The sequence below is a fragment of the Glandiceps talaboti genome, chromosome 4, assembly GCF_964340395.1.
Source record: "Glandiceps talaboti chromosome 4, keGlaTala1.1, whole genome shotgun sequence".
Classification (NCBI taxonomy): domain Eukaryota; kingdom Metazoa; phylum Hemichordata; class Enteropneusta; family Spengelidae; genus Glandiceps; species Glandiceps talaboti.
Window position 1 is genome coordinate 468630 of NC_135552.1, and position 23760 is coordinate 492389.

General features: G+C 36.5%; 1 protein-coding gene across 1 annotated transcript in view; it reads left to right on the plus strand.

Moving 5' to 3' along the window:
* The window catches only part of LOC144433626 (cation channel sperm-associated protein 4-like), an 82027-nt gene that overhangs the window by 26490 nt on the left and 31777 nt on the right, over positions 1 to 23760 (plus strand). Inside the window, exons 4-5 of the mRNA XM_078121962.1 lie at positions 8288 to 8398; positions 8824 to 8928. Coding sequence (XP_077978088.1) covers positions 8288 to 8398; positions 8824 to 8928 — 216 coding nt within the window. The remainder of the gene's footprint in view (positions 1 to 8287; positions 8399 to 8823; positions 8929 to 23760) is intronic.

Below are 23760 nucleotides of genomic sequence, written 5' to 3' on the forward strand. Positions count from 1 at the left end.
TTCATAAAATTGTTAACTGTGCCAAACTGAACATGTGCCTAGTAAGGGAACCTTCAGTAATTACTTGGGGGGGGGGGGGGGCTTGGGAAATCAGGCCTGGGCTGTGACCCTCCCTCAATTTATTTTCTCTAAAATATTAGCCTCGATCCCCCCAGAATATTTAAAAAACATGGTTTAAATGTTGTCAGACATAGAGAAGGACACTAGTCCCAGAATCAATGGTTTAAAGGAATTAATCCCACCGTTGCCACCATGTTGAAAGTGTTAAAGGCATTATTTCCCCAACCACTACTACCACCACAATATAATATGTAAAGACACTTCATTATACATAATTGCCACATGGTTGTCAGCAGTGATTTGATGAAGTCTGATATTATGATACCCAGCCCTAACCCCAAGCCATAATTTAAGGTAACATTGGGCTGTTCATTGCCATGGTTACAAGGATGCTATAGTAAAAGTGAAACATGTTTCTGTTCGACTATGATACTTACCTGTTGGCAAAATACTGATGGGTAACCCGCATTAATTCCTCCAATCCATGCCAAGAAATTTTTGGCCCCGCCCCCTCCACCATACCTGGCTCCATATTTGGTTAGCTTAGTCTCCCGCCTAAGTGGCAGTTAGCGCATGCGTACTTGTGTCTTTTATCGCATGGCGTACAAGTGTGTAGACGGATATTGCTTTTGTCTTCAAGTACCTACCTCCAATTCCATTATACACACTGGTTTTTCCACTTGGTTGGCTCTTTGGTTACCCTAAAGATCCTAGGATTACAGCTAAGTGTCGATTTATTGTCTCTCTCTTTGCGATTGAGATTTGTTGTGTGTTTTTCTTCTCCGTGCAGACGTCCCTTATATACGGACGTCATTGCCTTACCGTGTTGTTGTTTTTTCAGTCATTCGTTTCGTCATGACTAAACCTAAGAAGAGAGGTGTGTGTGGTCATGACATGCCTAAGCAGGATTGTCATTCTGTTTGTCTGTCTTGTCGAACGTGTTCGCAGTCCAAACCCTGTGAAGTTTGTTCTAGTTGGTCCGATGAAAATTGGCGTAAACTAGGTAAACAGTCAGACAAACAACGGTCATCTAAGCCGAGTGCTTCTGTCACCACTCCTGCGAGTGTACGGTCTTCGACTTTAACGGTAAGTTCTTCTGTCACAGCGGAACCGAAGTCAGGTAAGCTTTCTTCTAGTTCTGTTGTTTTAAACTGTCCTTTTCAGGACGAACTGGGTAGTAGTGCTAGTGGTATGCGGTCCTCTCTCGGAGAGGGCTCGACGACCGTAGACACTATACAGCTATCACCCCCTAGTAACGTTCCTCGAGTAGCAGTCACTTCTCCCTCTCCCCTGGGGGAAGGGTTGAGTGTACTTGACGAGTCGTCACAGCACTGTGATTCTAATCGTCATAAGGCTACGAGTATTTCCGAGTCGAACGCTGGTCCAACTCGTTCAGTCGGTCGAGAGATCTCCTGTACTGACGTAACCGGGCCTGGTGTAGCTACTACCCACGTACCTCCTCGTTTTCCAGTCTCAGGCTCACCAGCTAATCGGACTGATTGTATTGAGGGTACGCAGACTGGTTTACATACCAATCTGGGTAATTTTTCGAGGGTCGATCAGAGTATGAATCGTCCTCAAATTGCCAATTCTAGTGATGTCAGTTCTAGACCAACGTTGTCTGCTGGGCAGAGAATACAGCGTGGTCTGGACGATTCCACTTTGTATAGGGGTGCGAGGGTTTATCCCCCTCAAACCAGAGCTGAATTTCGGAATCCCCAGTTCATGCCTATGCCTACTGGTGGTGTTTTTTCTGATCCACAGCAATTTTCTGGTGACTTTGGTTTGCCTCCTGAGACACCATGGGGTGTTTTTAATCCTCAGGTTGGTTGGCCACAGCAGTATTGGCAGTACCCCTGGCCATCCCTCCCTCCTTATTACACTGTTTTACAGGGCTGAGGGTTCAAGGCCTACTGATAGGAGGACACAGCATGATTTCATGTCTCCTACTAGGGATTCTCCCTCTCGTTCTCGCAGACGTTTCAGAACGCAGAGGTCAAGAGACAGTTCCCCTTCGAACCAACGGTCTCCGGTCCCTAGAGGGCGGAGTTTCCGTTCACGTTCAAAATCTTCTTCGTCCTCCAAGTCGAGTGAGAGTAACCGTTCGAGGTCACGTTCTTCTGAACGTTTTGATCGGTACTCCAGTGAGAGGTCACCCAGGCGTGAACCCAGTCGACAGGAGGTCTCCCCAGTTCGATCTAAGCGTCGAGCCAGGAGAGACATAGACGAAATGTCATTAAAGGCTCCCAGTGATGCCTCCTTTGGGGGAAATGAACCAGATACCCCCAGTGTAGTGGGCACTTTGCGTTCAACTTCCCCTACTCGTGATGAGGAGTTCTCCTTCCATGAGTGCATTCAATGGGTTTACAATCGGTACCCAGACCGTTGTCCTAAGCCACCGCCAGCTCCCACTATGAAGTCGGAGTTTTGCATGGCTTTTGAAGAAATGGAAAAGTCTCAACCGGTCAAGGAACCATCTACTCTTCCACTTTCTTCCATGTACTCAGGTCAACTGGACAAAATAACGTCAGAAGTTTTAGGCGAGGGCAATAAAGCTGCTGCGTTAAAACCTGGTCATTTTCCATGGTTAAAAAGTCGGTCTCGTGCATACAAGACTCACACAACCGACCCATGGATTGGTTACCCCAGCCTAGACACTGATGCCGAGGCTGTGGATGCCAAAGCCAAAACTTTCAACTCCGTGTCTATCCCTGGTACTCAGTTAAAGCAGTTAGGGGAGATGCACGCAGAAAGTATTCGTGCATGTTCTGTCATGGATTGGTTTCTAGCCGTAGCAACGTCTGAACTACAGCAAGAAACCCCGGAGATGCCTAAGGTTCTGAGGCTATTGCGCATTGCAATGAAAGGCCTCTACCATGTCTCCGAATCTTCAGCGAGAGGACGGGCAGCACTTATTTTGATGGAGAGGGATGCCTTCCTGAAACGAGAGTCTAACTCGTTAACACAGGAACTGAAACAGGAAGCAAGAGGCTCCTCGTTTTCCACTTCCTCACTGTTTGCTGGTAATTTGACTTCCCTGGCCCAGCGGGCCAGCGAAGCAAAGCAGAGAGAGCGGTTAATGTGGGAGTCACCACGTACAACCTCTACTCCAGCAAGACCAAAGGATAACCGTACAAGTACTAACACGGTGCCTGCAAACAGAAATTTCCAAGGCAACAGGAGTAAATCTGGACAGTCTAGCAGAGGACGTCCACGTAGTAAACTGCGTAGTCAACGGGGTAGAGGCAAGCCTGGCCCCAACAAGCCCTTATTTAGCAAGAGCAGCTTTAAAAAACCGGGCTCTGACTCGCAGCAGCATTCCTGACTCTCCACTCGGCAACACGATACAGGAACTCCCCATTCCAAGACTGGATATTCCAGTGGGGGGCAGACTAAGCCACTTTGCAGATGCGTGGGATTCAATCTCACAGGACAAATGGGTTTTGTCCACGGTAAGGGACGGTTATCTTCTGGAATTTGCCAGGCAACCGCCCCTCACTTCCATTCCGTTCGTAACCTCTCTACCAAGAGGCACGGAAAGACAAAGGGCACTCAAGGACGCGATCGAATCTCTTCTGGCCAAAAGGGCCATTCGAGAAATCGATCCAAGTACATGTCAAATGGGATTTTACAGTCATCTTTTTCTAGTCCCGAAAAAGTCAGGCGGATGGCGGCCGATTCTCAATCTAACGGCACTGAATACGTTTCTTTCAGTACCAAGATTTCAGATGGAAACACCAAGAGCAGTTTTAGCCGCTGTCCGACCAAACGACTGGCTAGCGTCCATCGATCTAAAAGACGCCTATTTCCACATCCCTATCCACAATTCGTGTTGCCGGTTTCTTCGTTTTACGGTCCTAGACCGAACTTTCGAGTATACAGCACTCCCGTTTGGGCTAGCCACTGCTCCCCGGGTGTTCACCCGGGTGGTAGCGGCGCCAGTAGCCTGGTTACACCGACGGGCCACCCTTTTACATCCATATCTCGACGATTGGTTGATACGGGATGCACAAAGGGAGGTGTTACTCGAATGGATTCAACAGATATTGTTGTTAATCCTTTCTCTGGGTTTTATCCCCAGTTACGACAAGTCAGCTCTCATCCCAAGTCAGGATACAGTATTCGTGGGAATGAGATTGATTACACACAAGGGAATAGCTTGCCCTACCCAAGAACGGATAGACAAGCTACTCTCAGTCATTCTGAACCTATGGCCACTGAGACAGATAACAGCCAAACATTTTCTGTCTCTCCTGGGTTTAATGGTGTCCTTGATCGATATAGTACAATGGGCCAGACTCCGGATCAGGCCAATTCAGTTGTATCTTCTCGCCCTTTGGCGACCCAGTTCGCAACCAATCAGCACAATGGTTCCAATTCGTCCAGTGCTGAGGTTCCATTTAGAATGGTGGCTAGACCAGAGCAACCTTCTAAAAGGCAAGTCCATTTTGTACAGTCACACGGATCTGTCCCTGTACACGGATGCGTCACAAGAGGGCTGGGGAGCTCACCTAGACAGTCAGATGACAGCAGGTGTCTGGAACCCCCAAGACAGCTCTCACCACATCAATTGGCTAGAGCTGAAGGCAGTTTTCCTAGCTCTGCAAGACTTCGAGATGCTAGTGACAGGGCACAGTGTTCTAGTCCACTCGGACAATACCACCGTAGTGGCGTACATAAACAAGCTAGGGGGAACCAGGTCTCCAACACTGTGTTACCTCTTATGGGAACTGATGTTGTGGTGCATAGACCGAAAGATCCTTCTGTCAGCACGTCATGTGCCAGGGAAGCTGAACGGCATTGCGGACGCTCTATCGCGTCGCAAGAGAGTTCTTCCTACAGAGTGGGCAATCCCTGTCAAGATTGCTCACCTTCTGTTTCTGCATTGGGGAGAACCGACTGTAGATCTGTTCGCCACCTTCATGAACAGAAAACTGCCTCTCTTTGTGTCTCCGATTCCAGATCCGAGAGCAATGGCAACCGACGCTCTGTCAATGTCTTGGAAAGGACTGAGCGCGTATGCATTTCCCCCCTTTGCACTTCTTCCAATTGTACTGAGGAAAATCCAAGAGGAGAGTTCCTCAGTCATTCTCGTAGCACCTCTGTGGCCAAACCGAAGTTGGTTCCCAGTATTGCTATCCCTTCTGGTAGACTTTCCAGTAGTTCTCCCAGATCAAGAGAACCTATTGTCTCAGGGAAGGGGTATTGTTCACCCCAACCCGAGCTTGTTCCACCTTCACGCGTTCAGATTATCGAACGATCCCTCCGTTCGCAGGGATTTTCTGAACAAGCTGCCTCAGTCATTGCCAGACCACAAAGAGACAGCACCCTCCATACCTATGGAGAAAAGTGGAAAAGATTCTCTGATTGGTGTCGTGGAGGGCAGAAGGATCCTCTCGATCCATCTCCCCAGACAATAGCAGATTTTCTCTTATTTCTGTTTGAGGAGAAAAAGTATGCAGTTAAGACTATTATGGTGTATCGCACGGCGATAGCCAATACGGTCAGAAGCATCGGGGGACCAGATTTTGGTCAGAATAAGATCTTATCAAACATGATCAGACATTTTCTTATTCAACGCCCTCCTAAACAAACGCCACTACCTCAGTGGAGTTTATCCTTGGTTCTTAGAGCACTGAGAGAACCCCCCTTTGAACCACTTCATTCCATCTCGCTTAAAGCCCTTACCTTTAAAACGGTTTTTCTCCTAGCCCTTGCATCAGGCCGGCGTAGGAGTGAGATCCATGCATTGGATACTCGTTCGGGTTTTATTCAGTGGAGAGGGGATCAGGTGATCTTGCGCACTGACCCTAGGTTTCTGGCCAAGAATCAAGTTCTAGGATCCTTGGCTCAGCCGATCATCATTAAAGCTATTGATTCCTTTGTGGGCTCAGACCGCTCAGAGCGTCTTCTTTGCCCCAAAAGGTCCTTACTTTGGTACCTTAAACGTATCAAACCTTTTCGAGGTAGTAGGACTAGACTCTTTTTGCCTATTCCTCCGTCATCCTCTGACATTTCTCCAGCCATTATATCCAAATGGCTGGTAGAAACTGTGAAGTGGACTTACAAAGTAAGTTCCAGCTCTGCTTGTAAGTTAGAGAGAGTCACTGCACATGAAGTCAGGGCTCTCTCGGCATCATGGGCTTTGTTCTCAGGGGTACCTGTAGCACAGATTCTACAGGCAGGAACCTGGCGCTCCCCAAACTCCTTTATAAGTTTTTATATCAGGGATATGACACAGGAAGCTAGCAAGCTTCAGTCATTAGGTCCCTTAAGTGTCGGGCAGTCGGTAGTTGTAAATCAAAGATTTTCAACTAGATAGGATATGGTGGTAGACTCCCACCTCCTTTCAGTCTGACACATTCGGGTTTTTACCCATCAGTATTTTGCCAACAGGTAAGTATCATAGTCGAACAGAATTGAAGTTTCTACCGAAACTAATTTCTGTGAGACATGATACTTACCTGTTGAGTTCCCTCCCACCTTCCCCACAGTCTCCTTGTGAAATTTTTGTCCTCTTGGAGCGATAAAAGACACAAGTACGCATGCGCTAACTGCCACTTAGGCGGGAGACTAAGCTAACCAAATATGGAGCCAGGTATGGTGGAGGGGGCGGGGCCAAAAATTTCTTGGCATGGATTGGAGGAATTAATGCGGGTTACCCATCAGTATTTTGCCAACAGGTAAGTATCATGTCTCACAGAAATTAGTTTCGGTAGAAACTTCAATTTGAGCACCTCATATAATATCAATGCAAAGTACAGTCTCAACAATCAAAATAATATAATTTTTGTGGGGTCACTAAAGTGTGCACCTACTGGCTACATTGCTATATAGTCTGTCAACAGTCGTCTTGACTTTTTTGTAATTTATCTTTAATACTATTGTTGTCGTTGAAATTAATAGAATAAAACATGGTGTGTGATGGACGTTCCAGTAAGTCAAGATGACTGTCCTAACTTGCCGTACTTTCATTTATATGAATTATTCATGAGTGCTAACATCTATTTGCATATAACAAAACAAATGTAGCATTTTTCTGTGTATGCGACTACACGTACATGATGCAGACCATGGATGACCGACATGTCGACAGGCAGGCCTAAGGTCATTTTAAAACATGCATTACGTTGTTTATTGACGTAACTCATGTATACGGTTTATAGCCTCAGTAAACAATGTTCAGTTCACTTCTAGAACGTTAGGTACATCCGTAGATAGTGAAAAGTCACATGCATGATGATGTGTCAATAGCTGTTTGGCTGTCCACCATGATTATGTAAATTATATGTTAATCATGAATAGAACGTCTTTAACTTGTATGCCTGGTTAACCAGTAGAGTGCGTTTTGGTGGAGATAGTACAGACGCTAGATTATTAGTCCCCACCGGATGAAGTCTGGGACGGGGACTTATGGATTGTGTTCCGTCTGTCCGTCTGTGCATCCTTCCGTCCGTCCAGAGGCCGTTTCTTGGAGATTTTCCCTGTCTAAAGCCATTTTCCCTGTCTAAAGCCATAACTCAGACATGCTTGAACAGATCTCATTCAAAGTTGGTATGAGGACAGTGTTCTATGACATACATGTGCATATCCATTTTCGTCGTGATACCATCCGATATGGCTGCCTGGCAGCGATTTTGTTGGCGTAGTTTTCATGTCCAAAGCCATAACTCAGATATGCTTGAACAGAATCACAAAATAATACTAAGTTAGACAACACAGTTTGTCAAAGTAAAATGTGACTCCCCCCCCCCCCCGCTAAGCCCATTTCCAGACCCTCCCCCAAGAACCAATTTGTAAAAAGTGACCCCACCCCATCATTCCCCTCGCCCTCCCCCCTTGTATTTACTGAGGACTCCCTAATCATAATTATTTGGTTCTAAATTATGGATTAGCTTACATGACTGAAGAAAGTTTAATGACATCTGTGAAATATTATTTTATGGAGCTCTAAAAAAATCTGAGTTGGTCAAACTCATTAATGTGTATGTACCTCAACTAACGATAAAATATTAAGTGAGTATAAACTACAACCATGCATTCACTAATTCATTAGAAATACGAATAGGAGTGATTACTTATTAGAGATTGTACAGCTGTTTTCCATGGATGTTGTCACAACCATACATCCATCCATTCATGTATATAATTCATCCACCCACCCATGGATGCATGCATGTTCCAGACCATGTATTTCATTATATATGTTTGGGTTTTTTATTCAAAGCTTGTAAAGGGAGCTTCTATGACAGATGTTTTCAAGGCTGAAATTCACGAAGAAGATTTCAATGATATTGTTGACCAAGATGATGACAGGGTTGAATCATTCGTTTCCCAGGTAAACATTAAGAATAATCTAACAAAGAACACGACCAGAGAAGCCTTGTCATCTCAAGTCGATGACAAGAAATAACAAAACCATGATGAAATGAAAAAAAAAAATGTTACTGCTATAATTGTACATTCGCAAGTACAATGTATGGATAATCGGGTAAATGGTGACATTGTCTTGACATATTTTGAGCTGCACAGTGTGAATGGCTTTAAGTGGCGTCACAATACATATGACCAGAGACTATAAATCTTGTATTTCGAACATGCATAGCTTGCCTTGCCGATGTACACATGCACAATGGTCCAGCGTAGAAGTTACTTATTTCAAGCATTTACAAATTCCTGTTTTCTTACTTCAATTACAAAAATACATGATGTGTTCACTGAACGTTTTATTTATACGTTTTATATAATACTGTGTATATATAGGAATTGGTTGGACAGATGGTTGAAAGTGAGCCATTCAGATTTTTTATTTTGTTTGTCATTGTCATCAATGCTATTTTGATTGGACTTCAAACTGACAAAGATATTGTAAGTATGCTATGAATTATTCATGCCACAAAGAGTCAACTAACCAAAATTGTCACAATTTTTGATAGCCCTCATGTTAGGTAGGCTGCAGTCACTTTCGTTTTCATTTTTCAAACAGTAACTCGGCTTTTAATTAAGGAACCTATGGACTCATCAATCATTTTTTCCTTCCATAAGGAAGATGTATTAGGGGTTGACAAATCTGTGTGTGCGTTTGTGTGTGTGTGTGTGTATAAAAACAACTGGCTCAATTCAAACAAAATTTTGTATATGTATTCAATAGGGTAATGGCAAGAAGTGATCAGGTTTTGGTAAATATCCCACAAATATTAATGAGCAATTTACGTAATTAATGGTTTTCGGTAATGTATGTCGCCCATCACACATGTCGCATACATGTGTGCCAAGGAAATTAAAGGCTGCCCTCAGTGGTCATTTGCTGGTTAGTCGTGCATGCAGTGTCAAGGTTACAGCACATCGCACGGCGTTCGTGCCAAGCTTGTCAGTGATATTCAAAGCATTGGGTAAGTAATCATACATCTTTGCATGTTTTGATGATGAATTTTATTTCAACTAAAATGTTAGATGGAGACTATTACATTGCTAAAAATTATGACACTGGCCATGTTCGGCACTCAGGGCCGGGGAGAAGTTCAGATATATATACCTCGCCATGTGAGGCACACCATTTTGATCTCTCAAATCAGATATGTTTGTAATAGACTACTTTTAATTTATTACAATAGGATGTTGCGATATGGCTATAGTATAAGTAATAAATGTCATATGAAATCAAAGTAAGTTCATTATTTTCCAACCTGGTTTGTTCATGTGATAAAGAAGAACAGTTGTTATTTTAGTCTACTGCGCTGTGTGTGACATCCTTTGCTTTCCGAAGTCCACACGGAGATTGTCATCCAGATCAAAAATTTAGTAAGCAAGTCTTCAATTACCCCCAAAATACTAACAGTTGGTAGAGGTAGCATAAGTTGGGTCTGATTACCAGAACCAGATGTGTTAAAAAAATACTGTGTACTATATGGACAGGTACTTTGCTAGAAATGTTGTACACGCCATCTCACATTCTGAATATTAGAAATTACTAATATTTAAATAACATAACATAACAATTAACATAAGTGTCTGTGTCCACTTTTTTAAGCCCAACTGAACAGAGGAGTTCAGTAGTGCTATAGGCATCGCCCCGTGTCATATCAAGACCTCCATGATCATACTGTGTTTGGCAGGTTAAATTTCCTGCATGTACCAATTGCCATGATATTTGATGGGTGTATTACCGTGGGTGTCTAGTTGGGAAATTGTTCAAATCAAAATGATCTTACTACCGGTGTGTGATTTGGGTCGGAAAATGTAATTTTTGGTCAAAAAAACTTACTCAAAAACTATTGGGCAGATCGCTATGAAATTTGGTGGGAACATTCTTAGGGGTGTCTGAGCATTCAAAATATGTTTGCAAATGTGCCTAGCAACAAGACCACGCCCATAGCAACAGCCAAACGGTGGGTATTTCATGAAGATAACCACTGGGATTAAAAGACAATTGAACAAGCATTCAAAAAATGTATGTAAATTTACCTAGCAACAAGACCACACCCATAGCAACAGCCAGGTCATCTCATATATTACAAAGATAACGAGGAATTGATAGACAAACGAATAAGCATTCAAAAAATGTATGCAAGTATGCCTAGCAACAAGACCACGCCCATAGCAACAGCCAAATGATCAGATATATTGCAAAGATAACAACATGGATTAATAGATAATTGAATGAACATTCCAAAAATGTATGTAAATTTGCCTATCAACAAGGCCACACCCATAGCAACAGCCAATCAGTGATGTATTTCACAAAGATAACCATGGGGATGGATAGACAATTGAATAAACATTCAAAAAATGTGTTATTTGCCTAGCAACAAGACCACGCCCATAGCAACAACCCAATAATCAAGTATATTGCAAAGATAACAATAGGAATTGATAGACAAATGAATAACCATTCAAAAAAATGTATGCAAATATGGCTAGTAACATGACCACGCACACAGTAACAGCCAAATGATCACATATTTTGCAAAGATAACACAGACACATTCAAAAAATGTATGCAAATGTGCCTAGCAACAAGACCACGCCCATAGCAACAGCCAAGTGATCACATATGTTGCAAAGATAACAGGGATAAATAGACAAATGAATGTATGGATAATCATTCAGCAAATGAATGCCTATACCTAGCATGGATCAGCATATGGGAAAACATTTTTAAAAACTGTACAGTTGTGCTACAATACCATTGGCGCTATTTTTACATTCACTAAGCCACTGCCGTTACATGTCCTAAATCGGAAAAACCAACAGTTTACATAAATTTTATTAATAGGTAGGACATGCTTTTCACTATTTTTGTAAGCAAGGTTATCAATTTTTGGCCTACAGTGTACTATTTGTAATTTTTATACACACCATGTTGTGGTGATTACATATACCATTGCCCTGCCATCCCCGATGTACTTCTTTCCCATATCTGAAATCATGAACTCATATTCATAACTGGTAAAATATGTTCAAATTTTGTTTAAAAATTAACTTTAAACAATAAGTTTTATGTACAACACTTAATTTTTTTTCTTCACGTTTCATCTTCAAATGTGTGTATTGCATAATTATCTGATGCACTCTCAACCATCATAATCAAATCTCCTTTCATATGTAACTACATAGTGCAATACATGACCAACTTTCACTGTACATTATTTTTCTACATTGTCACCAATCTTTGGCAAACAATATCATATCAAGCAAAATTTTGTTTTTAAGTGAAAGAGTTGTTCTCAAATCTGGTAATGCCATTTATTATCTTTGAAAGCTGAGTTTCCATAATTAGTGTAATTAGATAGGTCATTGTGCCCTGAAAGGTTCAATGACCAAAATCAACCAAATAAACATACATACATACATACACACAAACATACATACATACATACATACATACATACATACATACATACATCTTTCCGCAGCATTTGACACTGTGAACCATTCTATTTTACTGAATCGCTTAAGAGACCGTTTTGGTCTTTCAGATAATGTCCTCATGTGGTTTCAGTCCTACCTCTCCAATCGCAGTCAGTGTGTACTTGTGAATTCCACCCAGTCACCATTCTATCCGCTTGACACTGGGGTACCACAGGGATCGGTTCTAGGACCTATACTTTTTAATATGTACACTTCTCCATTAGGTGAATTAGTTTCAAGTCATGGATGTCTCTATAGTTTTTATGCAGATGACTCTTCACTTTATATGTCTTGTACTATAGATAATGAAGCTAGAATGGTTTCTAATCTTGAACTTTGTATTTCTGATGTCAGGTCTTGGATGTCTGAAAATTTCTTGTGTTTGAATGATGATAAGACTGAATTTGTTATTTTTTCTGCTACTTCGGGTGATCTGTCCACTAGAGCGATTACAGAAATTCGTGTTGGCGATGCTCTGATTCCCGTCCATTGTCAGGCCAAGAGCCTTGGAGTGATCCTTGACTCTTGTCTGACAATGAAGCCGCATATTGGACAGATCTGCCGTTCTGCCACTTTTCATTTGCGTCGTATTGCGCTTATCCGCAAATATTTATCTCAACCTGCTACTGAGCATTTAGTTCATGCATTCATTACATCTCGAATAGATTCATGTAATTCACTTTTATTTGGGCTTCCGAAGTACCTAATCAACCGTATTCAACGTATTCAATATATTGCTGCTAGAATTGTAACTCGTTCCAAAATCACCTTTCACATCACTCCAATTTTATATCAGTTGCATTGGTTACCTGTTTCTGAACGTATTGTTTTTAAGATTTTAGTTCTTATTTTTAAATCCATTCATAGGCTTGGACCAATTTATCTTTCTGACATGATAGAACTATACGTTCCACGTCGTAATTTAAAATCAGCTGATCAGTTCAAACTCTGCCCCATTCGATCACGTACTAATTCATATGGTGATCGTGCTTTTAGTGTTGCTGCCCCCACTCTCTGGAATAATCTCCCACTCAACATCCGTCAGTCACCTACCTTATCTGCTTTTAAATCCAATGTTAAAACTTTACTTTTTAAAACTGCTTTTTAAGTGATATTTGTATTGTATGAATTGCTTACAGCGTCTTTGATCACATTTTTTTTGTGGATACTGACGCTTTATAAATAAATTATTATTATTATTATTATTATTATTATTATACATACATACATACATACATACACATACATACATACATACATACATACATACATACACATACATACATACATACATACATACATACATACATGCATACATACATACATTCAAAATGATGCACACACATACACAATTTAGTTTGATTAGATATTGGTTGGATGTCAAATTCTTACAACTTTCATATAATTGTTTCAGCTTTCATTGAAATAAACAAAGAGTAACAATCCAAGATGCTTTGTTTCAAGCCATGATCTCAATATCTAACACTTTTTCTTTTTTCTTTTCTTTTTTGGGATGTCATGGATTCCCCTTGACCAACTGAAGATATCCAGGTGGAGAGGAAGACAACTGCAACAGACATTTCTACATTCATTTATTACCCTTACAAACCAACATGTACATCCTTACTGATACAACAAACATTCAAACACATTACATCAACTTTACCAACAAACACTGATATCAGAGTTAATACACTTGTGCAACACTCACTCATATACTCACCAACCCTTCAAACAAACACTAACATATTTACTCCAGATGGAGAAATCCCACTGATGGGAATTAGTTGAATCTATTGTGAGCAATAGAATTGACTGGTCAGATTCGATCAACTAGCAAAAAAATGGCTAAGACAAAAAATCAAAGGCAAAAATTAAAGGCAAACAAGATATTTTGTCAGAAGTCTTAACAAAGGAAATCATTATAGAACAAAGAATATCAAACAACCACAACAGAAAACAAAAACAAATGAAATAATGACAACACAAAAATATTTACATGATGATCTAAAGAGAGCATGTCTTGGGTAAGTTTAGAAATGACGTGATATTATTATATATAATCTCCCGGTATTCCGAATGAGTGCTACGTCATCGAGGACGCCTCGGAATGATTCCCCTCATGTTGGCCGTATCGGCGAGGAGGGATACTGACATGGGGAATCATGAGTCCGAGATGAGAAATACTGGGAAATTATTTATTTATTATATACATACACCCACTATTTTTTTCTATTATGATGACAATTTTAAACTAAAATATTCCGAAATGTACGCTGAACGCGCATCAATTTTATGAAGTGTTGGGGCTACAGCGCTCAACTGTTCATTCAGTTTTCAGAATGTAGACACCATTGCGATAGCTGCTGTCACTACTAACGTATATGTATAAATAGACCCTCGTATTCCCAGAGTGACGTCAAAGTATAGTAATATGAAAGCCATACATTTCATATTAATATACTTTGACGTCACACTATAGTAATATGGTCGGAACTACTTTGAATTATTTGTAAACATCATCAACCTGTACAGTTATGATGTTGTTGTTTGAAAACAGTTTCCTTGCTATTCATGGATTGCTGAACATCGACCATCAGTAGTAATAAATATGGGGGAGCTGAATCACTAGAATGACAACCCTTGAATTAAGGCATTTTAGCTCTAAAAAAATCGTCTAAGCTACATTAAATTTTTTAGTAAATACAACATGACCTTGTCATTTTATAGGAAAGCTTAACTATATTGTCGTTCCAGATACCCCCTGAATTAAGGCATTTTAGCTCTAAAAAATTGTTTAATCTATATTAAATTTTTGTTACTATAAAACATGGCCTTGTCTATAAAATAAGCCTCTCTTCCCACATAAACCCTTGAATTACGCAATCCAAAAAACTAGGTCATAGTGTCGTGGTTAGTCATTTATTATTTCCTAGGGAACAAAGGGAACAAAGGTTAACACACAGCTGAGGATGACGTCAGTGTCCTTCACCCCTTAGAGGACAACAACCTTTATTTATTTCAACACACCCTGCCATTGTTCAACAACGTAAAAATCCTTCACATGTCTAACGCTGGTTTTTAGCTAAGATTATATTTTATGATATGAATCTGAAGTCTACCTAATTCCTTTTTTTCGTCTTGTGATAATTCTTCGTATTTTTGTCGGTTTTCTAATTCTTTTTTTCTATCATACAACTCTTCTAAACTTTTGATTGCTGTATCAAGCTCTTTATGCATGACTATGTGTTCAGGATTAAGTTCATTCCATTCTTCAATTTTGTTTTCAACCTTAGCGATTTCATCCTTGTTAACTATAGTATCTCTTCTTAGATATTCTTGGTAGTCCCTTAAATGACCAACCATTGGTGGTGTGAGATCTCTAGTTTCAACTTCATCCAAATTTAAAGGCAATGCACTTGGAAGTTCTTGTTTATCAACATTTTTTGACGAAGTGCCTCAGAAAAACCTATTAGCAGCTTCAGTACCAATTTTATTTTTTATTATTGTATAAGCTAAAAGTTTATTGTTTTTTGTAATTCGTTGATTTTTTATTTTATCATGCTTTGTATAATTTAACTATCAATACATGTTCTACAATACCACTTAGTACAATTTAACTATCAATGTATGTTCTACAATACCACTTAGTACAATTTAACTTTCAATATATGTTCTACAATACCACTTAGTACAATTTGACTATCAATGAATGTTCTACAATACCACTTAGTACAATTTAAATATCAATACATGTTCTACAGTACCACTTAGTACAATTTAACTATCAATACATGTTCTACAATACCACTTAGTACAATTTAACTATCAATACATGTTCTACAATGCCGCTTAGTACAATTTAACTATCAATACATGTTCTACAGTACCACTTAGTACAATTTAACTATCAATACATGTTCTACAGTACCACTTAGTACAATTTAACTATCAATACATGTTCTACATTACCGCTTAGTACAATTTAACTATCAATACATGTTCTACAGTACCACTTAGTACAATTTAACTATCAATACATGTTCTACAGTACCACTTAGTACAATTTAACTATCAATACATGTTCTACAATGCCGCTTAGTACAATTTAACTATCAATACATGTTCTACAATGCCGCTTAGTACAATTTAACTATCAATACATGTTCTACAATGCCGCTTAGTACAATTTAACTATCAATACATGTTCTACAATACCACTTAGTACAATTTAACTATCAATACATGTTCTACAATACCGCTTAGTACAATTTAACTATCAATACATGTTCTAGTATCACTTAGTACAATTTAACTATCAATACATGTTCTACAATACCACTTAGTACAATTTAACTATCAATGCATGTTCTACAATACCACTTAGTACAATTTAACTATCAATACATGTTCTACAATACCACTTAGTACAATTTGACTCAATACATGTTCCACAATACCACTTTGTACAATTTAACTATCAATACATGTTCTACAATACCGCTTAGTACAATTTAACTATCAATACATGTTCTACAATACCGCTTAGTACAATTTAACTATCAATACATGTTCTACAATACCACTTAGTACAATTTAACTATCAATACATGTTCTGCAATACCACTTAGTACATTTTAACTATCAATACATGTTCTGCAATACCACTTAGTATAATTTGACTATCAATGTATGTTCTACAATACCACTTAGTACAATTTAACTATCAATACATGTTCTACAATACCACTTAGTACAATTTAACTATCAATACATGTTCTACAATACCACTTAGTACAATTTAACTATCAATACATGTTCTACAATACCACTTATTACAATTTGACTCAATACATGTTCCACAATACCACTTTGTACAATTTAACTATCAATACATGTTCTACAATACCGCTTAGTACAATTTAACTATCAATACATGTTCTACAATACCACTTAGTACAATTTAACTATCAATACATGTTCTACAATACCACTTATTACAATTTGACTCAATACATGTTCCACAATACCACTTTGTACAATTTAACTATCAATGCATGTTCTACAATACCGCTTAGTACAATTTAACTATCAATACATGTTCTACAATACCGCTTAGTACAATTTAACTATCAATACATGTTCTGCAATACCACTTAGTACATTTTAACTATCAATACATGTTCTGCAATACCACTTAGTATAATTTGACTATCAATGTATGTTCTACAATACCACTTAGTACAATTTAACTATCAATACATGTTCTACAATACCACTTAGTACAATTTAACTATCAATACATGTTCTACAATACCACTTAGTACAATTTAACTATCAATACATGTTCTACAATACCACTTATTACAATTTAACTATCAATGCATGTTCTACAATACCACTTAGTACAATTTAACTATCAATGCATATTCTACAATACCACTTATTACAATTTGACTCAATACATATTCTACAATACCACTTAGTACAATTTGACTCAATACATGTTCTACAATACCACTTAGTACAATTTGACTCAATACATGTTCTACAATACCGCTTAGTACAATTTAACATCAATACATGTTTTACAATACATGTACACTTAGTACAATTTAACTATCAATACATGTTCTGCAATACATGTACACTTATTACAATTTAACATCAATACATGTTTTACAATACATGTACACTTATTACAATTTGACTATCAATACATGTTCTGCAATACATGTACACTTATTACAATTTAACATCAATACATGTTTTACAATACATGTACACTTATTACAATTTGACTATCAATACATGTTCTGCAATACATGTACACTTATTACAATTTAACATCAATACATGTTTTACAATACATGTACACTTATTACAATTTGACTATCAATACATGTTCTACAATACCACTTAGTACAATTTGACTATCAATACATGTTCTACAATACTGCTTCGTACAATTTCACTATCAATACATGTTCTACAATACCACTTAGTACAATTTAACTATCAATACATGTTCTACAATACCGCTTAGTACAACTTAACATCAATACATGTTTTACAATACATGTACACTTAGTACAATTTAACTATCAATACATGTTCTCCAATACCACTTATTACAATTTAACTATCAATACATGTTCTACAATACCACTTAGTACAATTTGACTATCAATACATGTTCTACAATACTGCTTTGAACGATTTCACTATCAATACATGTTCTACAATACCACTTAGTACAATTTAACTATCAATGCATGTTCTACAATACCACTTAATACAATTTCACTATCAATACATGATCTACAATACCACTTAGTCCAATTTAACTATCAATACATGTTCTACAATACCACTTAGTACAATTTAACTATCAATATATGTTCTACAATACCACTTAGTACAATTTAACTATCAATACATGTTCTACAATACCACTTAGTACAATTTAACTATCAATACATGTTCTACAATACCACTTAGTACAATTTAACTATCAATACGTGTTCTACAATACCACTTATTACAATTTAGCTATCAAAACATGTTCTACAATACCACTTAGTACAATTTAACTATCAATACATGTTCTACAATACCGCTTAGCACAACTTAACATCAATACATGTTTTACAATACATGTACACTTAGTACAATTTAACTATCAATACATGTTCTGCAATACTACTTATTACAATTTGACTATCAATACATGTTCTACAATACCACTTAGTACAATTTAACTATCAATACATGTTCTACAATACCACTTAGTACAATTTGACTATCAATACATGTTCTACAATACCACTTAGTACAATTTGACTATTAATACATGTTCTACAATAATTCTTCGTACAATTTCACTATCAATACATGTTCTACAATACCACTTAGTACAATTTAAATATCAATACATGTTCTACAATACCACTTAGTACAACTTAACATCAATACATGTTCTACAATACCACTTAGTACAATTTGACTATCAATACATGTTCTACAATACTGCTTTGTACAATTTAACTATCAATACATGTTCTACAATACTACTTAGTACAATTTAACCATCAATACATGTTCTACAGTACCACTTAGTACAATTTAACTATCAATACATGTTCTACAATACCGCTTAGTACAATTTAACTATCAATACATGTTCTACAATACCACTTAGTACAATTTAAATCAATACATGTTCTACAATACCACTTAGTACAATTTAACTATCAATACATGTTCTACAATACCACTCAGTACAATTTAACTATCAATACATGTTCTACAATACCGCTTAGTACAATTTAAATATCAATACATGTTCTACAATACCGCTTAGTACAATTTAACTATCAATACATGTTCTACAATACCACTTAGTACAATTTCACTATCAATACATGTTCTACAATACCACTTAGTACAATTTAACTATCAATACATGTTGTACAATACCACTTAGTACAATTTAACTATCAATACATGTTCTAGTATCACTTAGTACAATTTAACTATCAATACATGTTCTACAATACCGCTTAGTACAATTTAACTATCAATACATGTTCTACAATACCGCTTAGTACAATTTAACTATCAATACATGTTCTACAATACCGCTTAGTACAATTTAACTATCAATACATGTTCTACAATACTGCTTTGTACAATTTAACTATCAATACATGTTCTACAATACTACTTAGTACAATTTAACTATCAATACATGTTCTACAGTACCGCTTAGTACAATTTAACTATCAATACATATTCTACAATACCGCTTAGTACAATTTAACTATCCATACATGTTCTACAATACCGCTTAGTACAATTTAACTATCAATACATGTTCTACAATACCGCTTAGTACAATTTAACTATCAATACATGTTCTACAATACCACTTAGTACAACTTAACATCAATACATGTTCTACAATACCGCTTAGTACAATTTAACTATCAATACATGTTCTACAATACCGCTTAGTACAATTTAACTATCAATACATGTTGTACAATACCGCTTAGTACAACTTAACATCAATACATGTTCTACAATACCACTTAGTACAACTTAACATCAATACATGTTCTACAATACCACTTAGTACAACTTAACATCAATACATGTTCTACAATACCGCTTAGTACAATTTAACATCAATACATGTTCTACAATACCGCTTAGTACAACTTAACATCAATACATGTTCTACAATACCGCTTAGTACAATTTAACTATCAATACATGTTCTACAATACCACTTAGCACAATTTAACTATCAATACATGTTCTACAATACCGCTTAGTACAATTTAACTATCAATACATGTTCTAGTATCACTTAGTACAATTTAACTATCAATACATGTTCTACAATACCGCTTAGTACAATTTAACTATCAATACATGTTCTAGTATCACTTAGTACAATTTAACTATCAATACATGTTCTACAATACCACTTAGTACAATTTGACTATCAATACATGTTCTACAATACCACTTAGTACAATTTGACTATCAATACATGTTCTACAATACTTCTTCGTACAATTTCACTATCAATACATGTTCTACAATACCACTTAGTACAATTTAAATATCAATACATGTTCTACAATACCACTTAGTACAACTTAACATCAATACATGTTCTACAATACCACTTAGTACAATTTGACTATCAATACATGTTCTACAATACTGCTTTGTACAATTTAACTATCAATACATGTTCTACAATACTACTTAGTACAATTTAACCATCAATACATGTTCTACAGTACCACTTAGTACAATTTAACTATCAATACATGTTCTACAATACCACTTAGTACAATTTAACTATCAATACATGTTCTACAATACCACTTAGTACAATTTAAATCAATACATGTTCTACAATACCACTTAGTACAATTTAACTATCAATACATGTTCTACAATACCACTCAGTACAATTTAACTATCAATACATGTTCTACAATACCGCTTAGTACAATTTAAATATCAATACATGTTCTACAATACCGCTTAGTACAATTTAACTATCAATACATGTTCTACAATACCACTTAGTACAATTTCACTATCAATACATGTTCTACAATACCACTTAGTACAATTTAACTATCAATACATGTTGTACAATACCACTTAGTACAATTTAACTATCAATACATGTTCTACAATACCACTTAGTACAATTTAAATCAATACATGTTCTACAATACCACTTAGTACAATTTAACTATCAATACATGTTCTAGTATCACTTAGTACAATTTAACTATCAATACATGTTCTACAGTACCACTTAGTACAATTTAACTATCAATACATGTTCTACAATACCACTTAGTACAACTTAACATCAATACATGTTTTGCAATACCGCTTAGTACAATTTAACTATCAATACATGTTCTAGTATCACTTAGTACAATTTAACTATCAATACATGTTCTACAATACCACTTAGTACAACTTAACATCAATACATGTTCTACAATACCGCTTAGTACAATTTAACTATCAATACATGTTCTACAATACCGCTTAGTACAATTTAACTATCAATACATGTTCTACAATACCGCTTAGTACAATTTAACTATCAATACATGTTCTACAATACTACTTAGTACAATTTAACTATCAATACATGTTCTACAGTACCGCTTAGTACAATTTAACTATCAATACATGTTCTACAATACCGCTTAGTACAATTTAACTATCCATACATGTTCTACAATACCGCTTAGTACAATTTAACTATCAATACATGTTCTACAATACCGCTTAGTACAATTTAACTATCAATACATGTTCTACAATACCACTTAGTACAACTTAACATCAATACATGTTCTACAATACCGCTTAGTACAATTTAACTATCAATACATGTTCTACAATACCACTTAGTACAACTTAACATCAATACATGTTCTACAATACCGCTTAGTACAATTTAACTATCAATACATGTTCTACAATACCACTTAGCACAATTTAACTATCAATACATGTTCTACAATACCGCTTAGTACAATTTAACTATCAATACATGTTCTAGTATCACTTAGTACAATTTAACTATCAATACATGTTGTACAATACCGCTTAGTACAATTTGACTATCAATACATGTTCTAGTATCACTTAGTACAATTTATCTATCAATACATGTTCTACAATACCAGTTATTACAATTTAACTATCAATACATGTTCTACAATACCACTTATTACAATTTAACTATCAATACATGTTCTACAATACCACTTAGTACAATTTAACTATCAATACATGTTGTACAATACCGCTTAGTACAATTTAACTATCAATACATGTTCTAGTATCACTTAGTACAATTTAACTATCAATACATGTTCTACAATACCGCTTAGTACAATTTAACTATCAATACATGTTCTACAATACCGCTTAGTACAATTTAACTATCAATACATGTTCTACAATACCGCTTAGTACAATTTAACTATCAATACATGTTCTACAATACTGCTTTGTACAATTTAACTATCAATACATGTTCTACAATACTACTTAGTACAATTTAACTATCAATACATGTTCTACAGTACCGCTTAGTACAATTTAACTATCAATACATGTTCTACAATACCGCTTAGTACAATTTAACTATCAATACATGTTCTACAATACCGCTTAGTACAATTTAACTATCAATACATGTTCTACAATACCGCTTAGTACAATTTAACTATCAATACATGTTCTACAATACCACTTAGTACAATTTAACTATCAATACATGTTCTACAATACCGCTTAGTACAATTTAACTATCAATACATGTTCTACAATACCACTTAGTACAACTTAACATCAATACATGTTCTACAATACCGCTTAGTACAATTTAACATCAATACATGTTCTACAATACCACTTAGTACAACTTAACATCAATACATGTTCTACAATACCGCTTAGTACAATTTAACTATCAATACATGTTCTACAATACCACTTAGCACAATTTAACTATCAATACATGTTCTACAATACCGCTTAGTACAATTTAACTATCAATACATGTTCTACAATACCGCTTAGTACAATTTAACATCAATACATGTTCTACAATACCACTTAGTACAACTTAACATCAATACATGTTCTACAATACCGCTTAGTACAATTTAACTATCAATACATGTTCTACAATACCACTTAGCACAATTTAACTATCAATACATGTTCTACAATACCGCTTAGTACAATTTAACTATCAATACATGTTCTAGTATCACTTAGTACAATTTATCTATCAATACATGTTCTACAATACCACTTATTACAATTTAACTATCAATACATGTTCTACAATACCGCTTAGTACAATTTAACTATCAATACATGTTTTGCAATACCGCTTAGTACAATTTAACTATCAATACATGTTCTACAATACCGCTTAGTACAATTTAACTATCAATACATGTTGTACAATACCGCTTAGTACAATTTAACTATCAATACATGTTCTAGTATCACTTAGTACAATTTATCTATCAATACATGTTCTACAATACCACTTAGTACAATTTAACTATCAATACATGTTCTACAATACCACTTATTACAATTTAACTATCAATGTATGTTCTACAATACCGCTTAGTACAATTTAACTATCAATGCATGTTCTACAATACCACTTAGTACAATTTAACTATCAATACATGTTGTTCAATACCACGT